The sequence below is a fragment of the Balaenoptera borealis genome (assembly GCF_965194805.1).
Source record: "Balaenoptera borealis genome assembly, chromosome: 6".
Lineage (NCBI taxonomy): Eukaryota > Metazoa > Chordata > Mammalia > Artiodactyla > Balaenopteridae > Balaenoptera > Balaenoptera borealis.
The window spans coordinates 10,146,778-10,164,383 of record NC_138863.1 but is presented as its reverse complement, the minus strand read 5'-3'; the positions used below and the strand labels follow the sequence as shown (position 1 = coordinate 10,164,383).

Sequence of the window (17,606 nt, the reverse complement as noted above, 5' to 3'; positions counted from 1 at the left end):
TAACTGAACACTCACAGGACGCCAGTGCAGTGTTGTTCCACACATATTGACTAGTTTAATGCTCATTGCAGCTCCATGAGTTAGGTGCCTATTATTCTCATTTTACAGATGAGGAAACTGAGGCCTTGAAAGATTAAGTTCTTTGCCCAGGGCAACACAGAACAAGGGCTTAAACCTGCGCCTGGACTAGCAAGTGAGAGCCAGCTTGCTCTTGAAGGAGCTTGTTGATCATACTAACCTGTAAAATTAAGGAAGGCGCACAGGAAGGGAAGGAGGGAGGGGGTACATTAATTTGTTTATCTTGCAGACAATGAGGAGGCCATGGAAAGATTTTAAGTAAAGTTCTGGCATTATCAAATTTGACTTTTAGAACAATAGGCGCTCTGGAGGCCATGAAGGGTGGTGGGGCTGGAGTTTCTGTGTTCAGATAACAAGCTGATTCTTTCTCCTTGCCCAGAAATAAGAGTAATCCAGAGAGCTTCCTGTTAGCATGGCCTTTGAGGGACATAGTGTTCTCAGGAGGCACCTGGCAGACAGAAGACAAAGTGATCTGAGGACACAGAGCTGGTCTGAGACCAAATTGTGGGTGATGCAGGGCTCTCTCCTCTCTTCTTCAGGAGCTGCTGTTCTTTGACATTACCCACTCTCGCCATGACACTTCCTGTCATGGGAAAAGCTTGTGTCAAGGGCAGGATAACAGAAGAAATAAGGTCCACCTCAGGACGAGAGTGATGCCAGGTTTTACCTTCAGGTTCCAGGGCTTTCTAGCTTCCTTGGTTTCCCCCAGAATGTTTTCTTTTTCTTTTTCCATTTTCTGAGGCTTCCTAATGTGTGGAATGCATCACACCTTTCCTCCAAGAGTAATAAAGAAATGGATCTCAGGAAGCAACGCTTTTGATTCTTTAAAACACAATTTTTCATACAATGGCACTTAGAATGTGATGACTGAAAGTTCACAATTGTTTTAATTCTGAGTCTAAAGGTTAGGCAACTTTAGATTAGATGGTCTTCTCTAAAATGTGATCTTAAGAGTTATTGATGGTCCCTCAGGTCGCTGATGGTCCTTATGTGTCCTCTTTTGGTTTGTGACACGTGTGGTGTACGTGTCCAGCGTTTGATATTTCATGTGCCTGTAAAGAAAATACATTTAAGAACCAAGATATGGGTAAAACTCATGGCTGCTATTTTAAAGTGAACTATGAGAAAAGTTTCTACCCTGATAGAAAAATCATCTACCTTCTGAGAAAATAATTACACAAAGGCACCTTTCTTGGCTGATGGATTGTAAAAAGGTACCTCTCGCTCTGAAATGACATCTCTCCTGGTGCCAAGGAACACGCTCTGCTAGGGGAACACAGTCTGGTTTCCAGTGCTGCCCCCTGGTCCTCTCTATCACAAGCTCCATTCTGTGTGCTCTCACCCTCAGAATCTCATACACCACACAGATGGAGCAAACATGATGATCAGGTAGTTTGGTGGTGGATCACTGCAAGTCATACACATATTCCTTGGTCTGAAAAAGTATTCAATGTTAAACTTCGAATATAAACCAAAGCACTAAACATAATTGGTAATAACTGACTTTTTATATGAGCTTGATGAGTTACTGAGCTTCTTAGGGTGATTCACAAAGATTTAGCATATTGATAATTTAAGGGAGAAAAAAAACCTAGTGACAAAGAGAAAATGATTAAATCTTGATGATCAGAAAATAACTTCAATTTCATTGATTTTAATAGTGATGTTTCTATGAGAAACAAGAAGAGTTAGTCACTTCAGGTTTTTTTTTTGGGGGGGGTGGGTCATGGTTAAGACCAAACATTTATATTAATTGAAGGTAAAGATATATGTAAATAATGCATATTTTTAAAGAAGAAGCATTTTATTACTTTCAAGGGCTCTGAATCCTACAATTGCATTAACCGTCTGTTGCTTTGTGGAGAACCCACTCTAATAAATAGAAAAGAATAGCTTGAAACCAGCAATCAAAGTCTCACTTTCAGCTGGACCTGCTTCTACTTGTGCTGAAATTACACTATGTCCAGTAAATTGCTATTTGAATATGCAGAAGCAGTGTTTTCCTCAATAGGTAAACACTTCCAACAACAACAGTAATTCATCCTATTTATTTGCTTATTAAAAATAAGCATAAAACTTTAGCTTTTCAAGTCCAAAAACACAAACTCTTAAATAGTTCCAGCTAAATTAATGAGGTTTTACTGTACTAATTTCTAAAAGTGTGGTTCTAAATCCTAGGAAAAGCTAGGAAAGATAATTAAAATAGAGAAAGGCAATAGATAATTTGGCAAAAGACTGAATTAAAGGTCTAATTCCATCCTAAGCTCCCAAATTAAAATGTTTTTATAACCATAATAGCATCTACAAGAAGTTAATCCAATTATGAACATAATAACATTTATTATTAGATTTTTTTCCTGTGCAAAATTGGTATCAGAACCATTATGCTCAGACCTGTGATGAGCCTTGGTCTTAGTTGATCCCAAGTTTACATTAAAAAGTGACCCTGGAATGGAGTCAACTCTTGGCTCTTCCTTGCAAGTAGGTGTTTCTTTAAATGTTTCTCTTAAGTCTTCCCCCTCAAGGACAAAGAACGTTTTGAAATGGTAATCAGGCCACGTAATGACAGGTTTGAAACCAAGCAGGTTCCATGTAGTGTCATGTTTTATTTCACAAATCTGATTATGTTTTCAAATGACTCAACCTTGGTCTAATATGTATGCTTAGATAAAGGGATAAAACCATTTTTATTAAGAAAATAGTTGTTAAATGAAGTTATAGATATGAAAGTATGGACCATTATTGGGAATTTCTATGAAGGAGTTGAAAATACATGTAATGCTTCAGTAATTCCACTTTCATAATACATCAGCACCTTCTAGATGCAGCCTCTAAGCCAAGCTATTGAAAAGTAGGAACTTGAGAATGTTTTTAAGTGAAAGTCATTAAGTTTCCTAAGCAAAAAACTATTCAGATTTCGTTTGAATGCCTAACTTTCGGTGCATAAGCAAAACCCAAGCTAATCTTACTAGGACATTCCATAAGAAACAGTTCCCCAAATGTCTCTGCGAATGCCAGCTTTGCTCAAATGTACAAGACCACGTCTTAGATTCATTTTCAACAAATATAGTTTATTTGTAAATATCCAAAATAAGATGGTTTAGATTTTTTCTTCCTCTTAGCAACTTGCTTTACCCATCAGTTGTTTTTCTCTCTAAGCTTGGGTTTATGCAACAAACATAGTTCTTTTCTGGTGACTATTATCAGCTGGCACCTCTTCAGAAAGAGCAGCCAAAGTTCTTAAGTTGAACAATGCATCCCATAAAATTACTCCAAAAGCCCAATCTCGGCAGCTAATAGGAAAGTTTCTTGAATATCAATAAGAATATGACAATTAGGGGATTCTTTCCCTTCACTGCTGTTTAGTCTAGGTTATATCGAGGAGATGAGAAGATAGCCCACTTTAGGAATGCCTAAGAAATAGTAAGCTATGAAGAATTAAATTGTCATCATGTTCCATCTGACTGGAAAAAAAATAATAAATAAGAGCAATTTAGGATCATCTGCAGGGTTCGACAATCTTGTCAAATTTTGCATCAATGGACCATGAACCAAAACGTGATCTCAGATTCAGAGCATATATGCTCTTCCCTGCTAAAATCAGAGAAAGTCTGGGATGTTATGATGTATATAATTAAATAGTTAAGGTAGGAAAGGAGGGAGGGAAGGAGGAAAGTCAAAGTGGAAAAAAAAAAACAGATAGAGAGGACAATGAAAAAAGTATTTTCTAATGTATAAATTCGGGGAAAAAAGTGAAATTCATCTGCTTCATACTGTCAGAAAATTAAAACACCCTCCCCCATCACTCTCTCTCTCTTCTCTTTCAGCAGCAGAAATAAACAAAGCAAATGTATGACAAAAATTCCATAATCTACTAAATGCAGCTGCCTTAAAATACATTACCTGTCTACTTCCCTGGGATAACGTTTGTTCTGTTTCAATCATACAGCTCACTTCGAACATTCTTCTCCTATCTATAAGCAGCCACAAACTCGTTCTGGAATTAGGTAAGGAATGATGTTTTCCTTCAGTAAAAAGCCACTTGCTCACTTTTGAAGAAAGTGGGCAAGAGAGTCTCTAGGGTTCCGTCCAGGATTCCAGGATTTTGTGCTAGAACTTGCAAATCAAAGCCTCGCATAGTAACTTTTCCTTCCATCTGTCTCTCCCTCCCTCCATTCTGCTAAGAGAAACTTACTGAGTTCCCCCTAGGTGACCGGTCCTGTGATGGAAGCTGAGGATAAAACGTGAACAAAAAGGAAAAAAAATCCTCATCTTAAAGACACTTCCACCCCCAGAGGCTTAAAAAATATTTACATAATTATAAAAATAAATATGTAATTGAAAACTTCAGTGGAGGACATGAAGGGAAATTACAGGCTGCTATAGAATCCTGTGATAGAAGGATTTGATTCAAAGTTTTAACATGTCCTGAGAAAATCAAAACAAAACATGCATCTTGGTTTTAGGGGTAAAGAGAGTATTTTGTCCATCGACCACAGCCAATAAAATACTTAAGCGAAATCTCATATTATGTTATTTGTGCTCAAATAAAATTTCTTGGGCCTTTGTTTGCTTTTAAAACTTTTTCTCTTGCTATAAAAAATGACTTCAAAAATGAATAGCAAAGGATATTTATTACTAGTGGCTTAGGATGCTAATTTAAGATAAGCTAGAGGGTTTTAAGAGGAATGGAAATAAAATATCCAAATTAGAGCAACAGCCCTGGATCAGAAATCAGAGGGTTTTCGTCCCCGTCAAACACATCTGAGCTGTGCTACCTTAGCCAAGTTATACAACGTCTCTGACCCTCAGTTTCCTCATATCTAAAGTAAATGCCATATCTACCTTCAGTAGCCATCTGAGGGGCTTATGAGTTGAAGTACACAAAAGTGCTTTGTGCTCACCAGTCTAGAAAGTAGAGTATAAAAAGAGAGGAAACAAAGAGTTTAAAAAAATAATGAATTCGTGTATTTATCTCTAAATTGCTTACTAGTCACTAAGCAAAAGCTATTGCCAATATTATCAGAGTCGACTACTTAGCATGTCACACTTAGTACCCTGAAAAAAATACCAGCAAATGCTTTCTGCAATAAATAACCATATGTGCACTTGCAATCCAAATTTTGCTGAGAGAAGAAAGTGGCATTGTTTGGAAATACATGCTGGCTGGATTCTTTCTTTTCTTTCTCCCCCTCTTCAAAGCATATTCAAGGACAGTGGAGTGAACCTGAAAATAAGAAGAGTTCAACTTGAAAGAAAATGCCATTTTCATCGGAGGAGTGAGGCAGTAATTCTTCTCTGAGTTCCTCTCTTTAGCAGGCACCCGTATTGTCACTTTTGAAGCCTTTATATTTGGTACCGGTTCCATGAAGAGCATTGCTCAAGACATACAGGCTCCATGGCCACCTGCCTTGCTTGATTAATGGGGCTGTTCTGAGAAATCATGGCTCGAAGGAGACATTTTTAACCAGTTCTGTCAGAAGGACTTATTCTGTGTTTACCTTCCCCGATTTCAGTGCAGGTTCTCCCAAGAAGCACATGAGATTTTATAAATAGCCATCATTTGTAAAATATTCCAGAAGACTCACCTCTGAAATAAGCCCATCACACTAAATAACTCTTTCAGTTATTGACATGTTACCATCTCAATGAAGGGGCAGTCATTTTTACATATAAATAGAGCATTAGAAGATAAAACAAGATTTTTTTTTCACACCGTCAAGGAATGGGTTATTGATGACCAAGTTTTAACATATTTTTAGAGAGAATTCCCTATTTAGTCAATCTGATCTATTTTGTCCTTCAGGTTTTCTTTACTTAAAAAAGGAACGACATATAAAATATGAAACTCCTCAGCTTTATTAATGCAAACATATTTTTTATTAAAGAATGAATGCATTTATGCTAAAGAGTAGTTTACATTTGTTGTGAAGCAGCAAGCATATCTCCAAGAGGTGCATTCCCCTCAATATGACTCCATGCTTATTCTACATGCCTTAAGACTGGACCCACACTCGGGGGCACACGTACACACACACAAACGCATACATGGACACACAGATACACAGACCAAAACGCCAACACCACTGCTCTCTGGATTCAATAAACTCTCATTTAAGGCTTCTGTAAGGTGTCCTAGTGCCCCTAAAATTATTCCCAGGATTCAAAACAGACTTTCAGAAAGGAGCAGTTCCTGGAAAACTAGTCATCTACTCTCGGCCTTAAATGCATGGATTTTAACCAATACTTTGAATGTCATTCAATATTGACTCTCTGTGTTTATGATATTTAAAGATCCATCAAACTGAGAAAACTCAGGCTCTCTTAGTGAGAATTTCTCATTAGAAATACCACACAAACTGGCAACTCTGACCCTAAGAGATCAATCCAATTGGAAGATAAGAAGGTCAGATTTCCCTTTAGAATGGACATAGGTTCTCTAGATAAGTCTGGTTTATATCATTTGTTTCCTACTCAAGTGTAGTGTTGAGTGATGGGTCAAAGATTCCTTAGTGATACCAACTCAGATTTGAAGCTTGCCATGAAAGGTTCATCAGAAAGGACCATCAACTAAATAAGTTACCATAAATCGGGGTTGAAGAAAGGACAGCCCACATGGAGCTTGTTCAGTCGCTGATAACTCATTCCCTTTTTCCAAACTATCTGTGGTGGTGGTGGTAGTTTGAAACTCCCACTCTGTTTGATTGTTTCTTTCATCTGCTTGGTTATTTTCTTCCCTTTTGGTGTCCTGCAGTGTAGGGTGAGGCTGCATCTCTGTAGGGATGGTGGTGTAGGCCGGAAGGGCAGAGAGGGAGGATGGGGCAGGCGGAGGAAAGGGGCTATTAGTAGCTGCAAGTATTCTAAGAAGATAGATGAAGTGAATACAATAAGAGGGTACTACTTGATACACTTATGTAATAAAAGCATTACCTTTAACTGTGAATTAACTGCCAACTATCAGGTTGTTAGTTGTAAAGCTCAGTAACGGCTGTGCTGATTTGCTTACTGAGGAGAGAATCTGAAACCAGCCAGGGAAGAGGAGCTCTCAGGAGCAGCCCGAGGTGTTCCTTTAGTCCAGAGGCCTCCTCGCCAGCAACAGCACTCACCACCTCCCCACACAACTAGGGATCCTACAGGGGCATCTAACATTCTTGTTGGGTTTCATAAGGCAAGTTGGGATGGTCCATCAAATAAACAGCTGCAGTGTATTTGCCTGAGAGCGCTGAAAATCGGCATGGAGAGCTCCTACAGGGAGGCATTGGAAAATGAGAAAACAAAAAAAGAAGAAGAAGAAGAACAGAGTCTAGAACTTTCCTCCCCATCCACACTCCCACCTTCCTCATAGTCACAGCAGCAGCAGATTTCAATGTAATTACTTTAATAATACATTTCTTTAGATTTAGAATTGCCCTTCTGAATTTAAAAAGCTTGGCCAGCCAATAATTTGGCAGTCTTTTCATCCCAAATTTGAATCATTGCTTATTCATCGCTCGTCTTGAACTCCTTGACCAATGCTGCCTTTGCTGAAGCATCCTCAGTTCACTCAGCCGTCATCGGATTCCAATTCCTGGGACACCTCTTCCGAGGAGCCATTCCTGTGGATCCGGCCATCGCTCTTCATACTGTGGAAAGTCTTCTTGAAGGCCTCCATCATGGCGTGGGCCAGCTTCTTGGCCTCCAGCTTGCTCTCGCACTCGACAGCGTGGCAGTCCATCTGGTAGGACAGGTCGTCATTAATCTCCCTGTAAACCCAGGCGAAGATGTCGGGGCTCACGTTGTGGTCGGCGGTGCAGTAGGCAATGCGGGCCACCTGGAAGGTATCCATGTGCACCGTGGCCTCCCCTTTGTGGTCGAGGTGATGGAGCCACACTTGGAACGGTCGGATTTCCAGGAGGGCATTGGCTGGAAAGACGTCTTCTCGGGCTAGCGTGTGCTTTTTCCAGAGCTCGATGACCGGCTTTTCTGTGCAGCCTGACAAAAACTGCATGCCTGTGGTGGGGACCTTACCCAGATAGGTCACCTGCAGAAGGAAGAGAGGAAGAAAAAGGAAGAGGTCAGCAGTAGGCTCTTGGTTCTCGTTGTTCACTGATGTTCTCAAACAATCATGGCGTCACCCTGGAAGGATGGAGAGACATCTTTCTTGCTCCCTAAAAGAATAACTGTCATCAGAATTTATATTTTTTCTCCCTAACAAGTTGACCCCTTGGCAAAGGTACTGAAATTTAAAAATAGGGTTAAACTTTAAAAATTCGAGTTTTAGAGAACTACTCTCCCTCCCTCAGCTCCCTTGTAAACTCAAATTAGAATGAATGATTATGATCTTTTCCAAATCTGGCATTTCTTTGACACCATAAATCCACTTGAAGTTTATTTTCAACCAAACACACGCAGAATTTAATGATAAGAAGGAGTCAAAAGGATGTTGCATCTGAAAAACAAAATCTTTATTAAACTTTTCTCCCACTCTGGTTCTCTTTCCAAATCACTAAATGTCTGATTTCACTTAAGCTACTTGCTTCTAGCAAATGCCAAGGACACAAAAACTGTTCTATTTAAATTATGGCCTAAAACATGATTGTTTTCTCACCAAGATAATGTTTAAGCAATTTTTGAACCGATGGGCATCTGGTTAGAGTGATAAAAAATGAAAGATCTACAGATAGGTTAAGATTAGAACCTTGGTTTATCACATAGCTAGACGGGCAATAGTAAAGCAAAGAAAAATAATTCCAAGTGATTCAGATAGTGTCCTTTAAAAAATTGGTTTATGATATACCAAGAAAAGATGTTCATTCTCTCATTTTTGTTTTTCTTTCACTTGTCAACATGGATAGACCCTCTACCACTGGGCACCTGCATTATGGAAACACATAAAACTGAAGAAATCATTTAAGAAATAACACAAAATAGTATGTAATTTGGCTCAAAATTAGAGGCACGGATGTAAGTGCTATGAATTTTAGGAAAAAAGACCAGAAAAAGGTCCAGAGAAATGGTGAGAACTGAGCAAGGACATTTAGCCACAATGATTCTAAATCAATGTTTCTGTTTAGTGGGACAATAAAGTCCACAGACAAAAAGTTCAGGACACAGACGTTAAGTCCTGTTGCATCTTTTTGTGTTTTGGTTATCTCTCATACAAGAGTTCATTGGCTAGTCCCTTTAAAAAGATGACTTCTTAGTAAAGAGGCACAAGTGCTGCCCATTCTAGAAATATTTATTAGGAATCTATTACGTACAATGGCAATGTGCCAGCTGGGCATGGGGGAGAGGGAGGATGGAGAGGTCCAAAATCAGTGGGAAGAAAGTAGCTGAATATGTGTTCAGAGCACCGTCTTTGAGGCAGGTGAAGATGTGAATAAATCCTAGCTCCTCAGTTCACCGGGTGGGTGGTCCTGGACAAACCACCAGCCCTTTGCACATGCACAGATACAACTATGATGCGAGGCAGCCCATGAAAAGGGTAGGCGAAGGGTACCACAAAGTACCCTGAGCATTTAGCAGAGCCAGTGATGGCACCCACCGTGCTCATGGAACACCTCTGGGAGGGGAGTCATTGGATTTCAAGGCATCAGAGCTTCAAAACCCAGATAGGAGCCCAGCGAATAAGATGGTGAGGAGGAGGAAGGAGCAGGAAGGCAGGGGCTGCATTGGGGAAAGGCCTCACCTGTTTGGGCACATGGGGCACTTGGGCCTGACCTCACATTTGGCCTAAGACAGCCATGAAGAAGAGACAGATGGTCCATGACCGCTGGATCAAAACAGGCTGAACTTTGAAAGCTGGCCTTGCATGTACTCTGAGGACTAAGGTCTTCTCTGCTCTTGATGGAATGCCGCTGAGGGGCTACAGTCCAAGGGGTACCTGGATTTGATGGAGGTTGTGAACTTGGACGACTTGACAGATGCCAGGAAGAAAGACGGACGGGGAGAGCTGCCTAGCAGTGGAATGCTCAGGCAGGAAGTTGTGGCATCAGCACAACCAGGAGACGGCGGTGGCCTGACGTAGGAGTGGAGGTGGTGGGAAAGGACAGTGGGGACAGATGGGAAGGAGATTCAGAGGTGAAACTGACAATACTTGGCAATACACTGAAGGGGGAAAATACTCAGACAGACACTGCAAGTGCCTATACTCCCCAGGAAGGCAACTGGTTGAATAGTTAGCTCCTTGTCACTCTGGATTGGAGTCACATACTAAAGATGGCTTTGTTAGGAAATGCACAAGATAAGGCTCTTGACTTATAATACTTACTGAAAATGTGCTTTCTGTATATGGTATTTATGATATCTTTATTAACTTTTAACAATTTTATTTTTTTAATTGAGGTGAAATTCACATCACATAATATTAACCATTTAAAAATGTATGCTTCAGTCAAATGCTTCAGGCATTTAGCAGTCAAAATGCTATACAACTATCAGCTCTGTCTAGTTCCAAAGTATTTTCATCACCCCCAAAGGAGACCCAGGCCCCATTAAGCAGTTACTCTCCACCGTCCCCTCGCTCCAGCCCCTGGCAACCACCAATCTGCTTTCTGTCGTTATGGATTTACTATTCTGGATAGTTCATACAATTAGAATCACAAAATATGTGACCTTTTGTGTCTGGCTTCTTTCACTTAGCATAATGTTTTCAAGGTTCATCCAAGATGTACCATGTATCAATACCTCATTCCTTTCTATGACATCTTTACTTTTGGAAGTGGAAAAGCAAATGGAGGAAACTAGTTTTAGCGTTTGATGTGAAAAGTATTCTTTCTTACTGTCCCCCCAGAAACTAGAAATAACTATGTTTATATTTGTTATATTTGATAGAAACATTCTTCAGAGGGAGGGAATCTCCTTTGATGTGCTTTAATCTCTCTCTCTCTCTCTCTCTCACACACACACACACACCCACACACACACACACAAACACAATTTTAAAAAAAATTATACGGTGGCTTCTATCATGATATAATTAAAGGATGAGTTTTAAAAACTTTATTGTAAGTTGTTGATGGTTCCCTCCAATGGAAAGCAACTTAATAATAGTAAAATTTTGACAACTTAATAATAGTAAAATTTTGACGACTAAGAAAAACATGTATTCCTCTCACAAATATTTATTACTTAAAAACTAAAGATTTTAAGGGAAATAAAGTTTTATTTTGGAAGTGTGCTTGAAAGAAGAATGGAGCAGAGATTATAGCTCAAAGAGTTTAATACAACAACAATGAAAGCTATTTAATTATATGTAGACACTTATATAAAAATTTTTTTTTAAACACTGAGGTTCAATGTATACATAGATGTAATCTCTTGGTACTAAAGTTACTAGGAAAGTAATATTTATTTAGTGGCCCAGTTTCACTAGTATCACCTAAACAACATACTACGCACCAAGCATAAGGTCTCACATCACTGTTTATATATATCTGCAGCCAAATCAAGCCACACACTGAATAGTAATAACTAACATTTGTATCACACTTTAGGTAAAAAGCACTTTGTATGCATTAGATCCATTGACAACCCAGTAGGTCAGGATGGAATATTATTATCACTAACCCGATTTTAAAGACAAGAACCTTAGATGGGGTGGTAGTACTGGGGTATTGAATTCCTAGACCACTTTCCTATTAGATGAGAGTCATTTCCTTGTAGTTTCACTTTTCAGCCACTTATTCATTTTTCCCATCCTTGGACTGTAAGAGAAATTTTAGCTTTGTATAAACACCCTAGAAGCAGTGGGTCCTCCCAAAGAAAGAATAGCATTCTGTTGTTTCGTGCTTTTGTAAATGACACTCCCTTCCATGCCTGGGCATTTCTTTAAAATTTATTCTTGTTTTATAACTGCAGAAAGTAAGATTCAAAAACCTAAACTTTTCAGGTAAAACGGAGCACAAAATAATAAGGTAATATATTATATATTTATATGTTTTATATAAATATATATTATACACTTTTTGCAAATATTTATTATATATTATATGTTTATAATATGTATATTATCTGTTTTCTAAAACTCAGAAACACGTATAATCTATTTACAACAAAATCAAAGAAAAAAAATTTTAATCTAAAGAACTGCAGACTTCTGGCATCTTTCCAAAGTTTTCTGTGAAAAGAGAGACATAAACAAGTTCTACCAGCACCAATCCTGAATATTCCATTAGCTTCATCTTGCAAAGTATTCCTAAACCTGCATATGGAGACGGGCTAAGAGCAGGTTATGTGATGACGCCTCTCAACTGCGATATTGACAAGGGCCAACGTTCACACCAAGTGTTCGCTGGAGCACCACGACTTATGTCTCCTCTCAACTGGGATTTGCAGTGGAGGCCACAGAGGCTGTAGTGGACAGACATGCCCTTCCTCCAAGCACAGAATTAGCAAACATGTATCTGAAATGCCAGAGAACCGCCGATTCTCCCGTGATGGCAGCTCCAGTCCTGCTGCTTGAAAATACCAGCCTCTTGGCAAGGCTCTTAGGTGAGTCTTCTCTGATAAAAATGCACTAACCCTGCCCAAACCTTCCTAAACAGTCCCGGTAATGAACTGCTCTCTGGTTCCTGTAAGGTGTGGCCAACACAGAACATGAGTCAGAGGGTCTAACTTATACCACTGGGTGAACCTTGGGAAGTCAATGAAATTTTGTTTTGTTACCTTTGGGGAGTTGATAACTTTGTCTGAAATCCCATGAGATTACATAAATACAGAAAATAATGTTAACAAGTTGGTACTTCTTAAAGAAGTACAGGAAAATAATTATCTGAATAGAGTTTCCTTAGACATGGAATAAAAAAGAAATCTCTAAGTAGAGTTTCCTTGAAAATGGAATGCAAAATGATAAAATGATGTACCAAGACACTCTCCCCTCAGAATGACCCCTGTAAATCAGCCCTGCTATCACCCTTACTGGCCCGAGTTCCAGAATCCTGACTCTGTGCACTTTCCCCTAATAAGTCAATTATTTACTACCTGCCTGCAGATATCCTAATGATCCCATTAAGTTCTCTAGAGTCTGGCATTCACCCATATTGTTGACTATAAGTCACTGAAAAAAAAAAAAAAACTATTCAGGCTTTAAAAAAGTGAATTTCTCTTTAATTTTTTATATATATAATTTAATAGAAATGTGCCTTATGGCTCTGCTTTTCAAGGGACATAGAGTAAAAACTTTTTTAAAAAATTAATTATCTCAAAATACGAAAGATTCAGTTATGCTGTGCACGCAGCCATGCCGTCTGTGGTTATGGGACCACAGAGTACATGTGTCTCAATAAATAGAAACCCTTGAAATACAGGGCTTTATCCATGTATCCTTTTATGTCAACACTCTTGCAGGGATTTACTCTCACTGTATATAGAGATCCCTTCTTGCCAGCCTTCCTCATGTGGGAGACTTGCTTTCACACCCTCTGTAGGCACATCCTCTTTATGAGTGAGAACACAGGACCAGTGTGCAAGGCCGCCTCGGGGCTTCCACCACAGATACAGCTGTGCAGCAATGTAGGGTCTGTGAATGCGAACCCTGTGATCCTGCCCGTCTATGAAAATATGAAAGAAGTGAATGTTTTCTACATGAATAAGTCCCTTCTGAGCCTCATCCTTAGGGGTTGCAGTTTTCCAGAGCCGCAAAGCAGACGAGAAACACAGAGTCACGAAATCGTTCCCTACGTGTCCAAAATGGTAGACAGAATTTTTTTCAAGATGCCACCTCCCCAGGTGCTGGGAGAAAGGGACTTGGAAGACGACAAGAAGATTCTTCAGGAGGAGTAACAACCCGTTGGAAAGAAATACTGGCATCTTTTCCATGGTTGCAGACACAGGCTTTGGGCAAGAAGCTTATGAATCATTCAGAGAGAAATAAACAAACAGAGCAAAGAAAAATGAAAAGTTTTTCCCTCTGTGTCATTCCATGGCACAAACTGATGCCCAGACACAGACGTTTGTAATGTGTGTGAATCGGCTTTGCCTAATCCCAGCTGAAGAAAGTATTCGAGGATATTCATGGTGTGTAAAAATACAGAGAGGCCACAGAGCCAAGGGGCCCGCCAGAGTGTCTGCAGCATTTACAGCGTCAGATCAGGTGAGACCAGTGTCCTCAGAATTTCTCCTTCCCACCCATGAGTTTTCCAACACCCCAGCCAGCTCTCCATTCATGAATCACCATTCCCTTCTCATCTGATGCAAAACAAACCCTGGTTGCCTGTCATGCATCCTTCTGGCCGAGACAGCACCGTTCCGTTCCTTCCTCTTGGTGGCCAGTGCATATTTCACTCTGGCCTGAAAAACCCTTGTTTAGGACCCTGACTCATCTTACCTTACACTGGACAGCCAGATGGAAGGTGTAATACCGGGGTCCCTAAATGAAGATGTGAGATGGAGTGGATGATCACGTAAGAACCCAAGCACCTGGTTTCCTGGGGTCTTCCACCTTCCAGGCTGGATAAGCCCAGCTTCCTAACTTTGGAAGCCTTGACTTTGGTTCAGTTTACTATGGGGTTTCTCCAGGATGACACATCAAGAACAAAGATTCTCCAGAGGCCTTTCTTGGGATATAAAAGATCTTGCTGCTCTTTCATTGTCTGTAGGAGACTTCCTTTCCCCAGCTGACATAAAATAAGATGATATAAACACAGGATGGAGAAAACGTAACTGGGAATCCCAATAGCTTTTGGGTTACAAGGCAAAAGATGAGAAAAAGAAAGGTCACTCTTACTCGTAGGCCAAATACCAGAATCACGCTCTTCTGCTCTCACATTAATTCCCATTTGCACATTTCAGAGAAAAGGGAAAGGACAAAATCCTGAGATTTATGATGTAGGCTTGAATCTACTCCTTCCTGGCTGGTCACAGAGGAGCAAGAATCCACTAAGCACTTTGAAGAGTGGGGATGGATCCAATATGCCAATGACCTAACAATCCACAATGCAAACACAGAAGTAATGCTAACCATGACCTTGAACTTGTATAATCTGCTTTAAGCCATGAAGACAATATTAAAGGATAAATACTGTGTACAGTGAAATCTATGAAGTTATTGTGGGAAAAATGAAATTGATTAGCCTTGGGCTTGAAAATTAAATTTATTTACCTGTATTTTCATTTGATAAGCATTCACTAAGCATCTACTGGGAACCAGGTGTATCAGTGAATAAAATTGATAAAACTCTCTGCCCTCTTGGGGCTGACATTCCAACTACATAGAAGATTCTTACGACTGAGTTTACAGAACTCAGCATTACGTAGGCAAGTCTGGCGTCAGGGAGGAGAACATGCATGGGCCTCTGGGAATGTTTTTGACGAATCGGAAAACTTCTCTTGGGTTCAAAAAAGTCTTTCCTCTCATATGGCATAACTGGGATGAAAAAAGTCCCCATTTAGAGTCTATTCCTTGGGTCAAGCAGTGTCTCATGAAGGCTTATTAGACTTTACGTTCACTGTAGTTTGGCTTCCTGAGATGTTACCGTGGTAGAGGACCAGGCAGGTCAATGTCTTTGGAAGAGTGTCAAAGGAGAGGGAAAGTGAGTGAGGGCTAGGAAGTGAAGGAGGTAGGAGATACAAGGCTGACTCTGCCTCCCAAACAAGATGGACCGGCAGCTAAAATGCCACTGGTACATTTGCCCTGGCAACTAGACAGGTGGGGTGCCTGGCCTCACTTGACACCTGTGTTTTCACTCCCAGGGTGTTCCAGGCACATCTAACTAATCTGCCTTCATTGAAATCTCATAGTAAAATTATAAGTTGTTTTAGGCTGCCCAGCATCTATTCTACTCTTCTTTGGTCTCTTCCTTTATCTTGGAGATCCAAAGAGCAAGTTTTCCCGGTGTTCAAACTCAAGGTACTGATAATTATATTGCAATAAATTCCTAATGATTCAAAGGTATATCATCAGCATTATGGGCTTTTAGAGCTAAATGGGGCCATTCAGACCAACCTAACACCACCCCTTTGTTGCAGAGATGATGATTCTGATACTTGCCCTGAATCACACAGCTGGTCCCTGAAAGAGCAAGGTGTGGAATGAAGGTCTCCACCACAAGGCCAAGGTTCTTTCCACTACTCCAATCTCTTCTCCAGAAGAGGATCTGGACACTATTTTTCATTCTTATATCATCTGCTTCTCTCTGGCCATTTCTTCAAGTGTCCACACTGAGACCAAGGTCTGGTCAGGGACATGGAAAGGTGACAGGCACTCTACCAGGACTTGTTAAACATTCTAAAAGGAATCTTTTAGATTGGGTCTCTAAGACCCAATATCAAGAAATAATTATGTGCTATTTTTGCATTCTAACAAAGAGATGAACATTGCTTCCGCTGTTAAATACAGCATGTGTCTCACAATTAGGAATTTAAGTGACAGATTTATTTCTGTTATTCATATTACAGCTTAGTTCCACTGATGCAGAGTGACTTGAGACACTGTGTCCCATCTTGCATTTATCAAGCAGTCCCAATGTGCAATTTGTCCTGTCAGTTGGCTCTTGGATGTGTGAAGCTTGGAAATATTGTCATTGTCACTGTCAAAGACAGAAGCAATTTATCTAGAAGGCACTGAAGTGTGCTTCGGAAGACAAAGTCACTTAATAAAAATGACATCACATTAAAACATACATTCCCTCATCTGGCCCCTTCTGGTGAGCTGGCCCAAGGAGGGTTAAACCACTGTTCTACTCAGTGGCACAAGAACAGTTTATTTCGAGACAGGTCTGATATCTCCCCTTCTGCCTTCTAATCCGTGGAATATACCACAAAGGGAGAAATTCAGTAGAGCTCTCTAGGCCCTTAAATGTTCACAATGAGAAAATTCTCTAAATGATAAATCAGTATGAAGCACACTGCCTGTGTGCTATCCTGACAAATGGATTCAGGGGACAAGCACTGGTGACAGGTAAAAAAATGTCACCAATTTTTGTCCTTATAGCACTTTATCAATTCATTTTCCTTAGCACACAACTTGTTAGGAACGGGCCAGGAAAGGCACTAAACATTTAGAAAGAATAACGTAGAGACAACATTTGGTTGAAGGTAATAAAATAAACACACCAATCTACTGGCTACAAGTCTAGAGCTCTTAATAGAAGGCCAGTGGAGGTTTGAAACAAGAGAGGTACTGTGAGGCTAACTAAACATGGAATTACCAAGTAGTCCAGAAAAATGAAGACTTATGTTCAAACAAAACCTTTACGTGAACGTTCAAGGTAGCTTTATTTGTAATAGCCCAAAACTAGAATCAGTCCAGAGGCCTTTCAACAGGTGAACAGTTAACTGTGACACATCCATTCCATGGAGTACTATTCAGCTAGAAAAAATGAACTATTGATACATGGAACAACTTGGATGAATCGACAGGGAATTCTGCTGAGTGGAAAAAAATATCCCAAAAGATTACATACTGCATGATTCCATTTATATATCATTTCTGAAATGAAAACATTTTAGAAATAGAGAACAGATTAGTGGTCGCCGGGGGTTAGTGATGGAGGTGAATGGTGGTGTGTGGGGGGTTGGTTATAAAAGAGAAACATGAGTCATTATTGTGA

At 39.9% G+C, this 17,606-nt stretch overlaps 1 protein-coding gene across 7 annotated transcripts in view; it reads right to left on the bottom strand.

Annotated features, from left to right (window-relative positions):
• Positions 1–5,935: 5,935 nt before the first annotated feature.
• The window catches only part of PID1 (phosphotyrosine interaction domain containing 1), a 242,133-nt gene continuing 230,462 nt past the window's right edge, over positions 5,936–17,606 (bottom strand). For all 7 annotated transcript variants that reach the window (XM_082396273.1, XM_082396274.1, XM_082396276.1 and 4 more), the window contains one exon: positions 5,936–8,098. In XM_082396273.1, the coding sequence (XP_082252399.1) occupies positions 7,622–8,098 (477 nt within the window). In that variant the 3' untranslated portion in view covers positions 5,936–7,621. The remainder of the gene's footprint in view (positions 8,099–17,606) is intronic.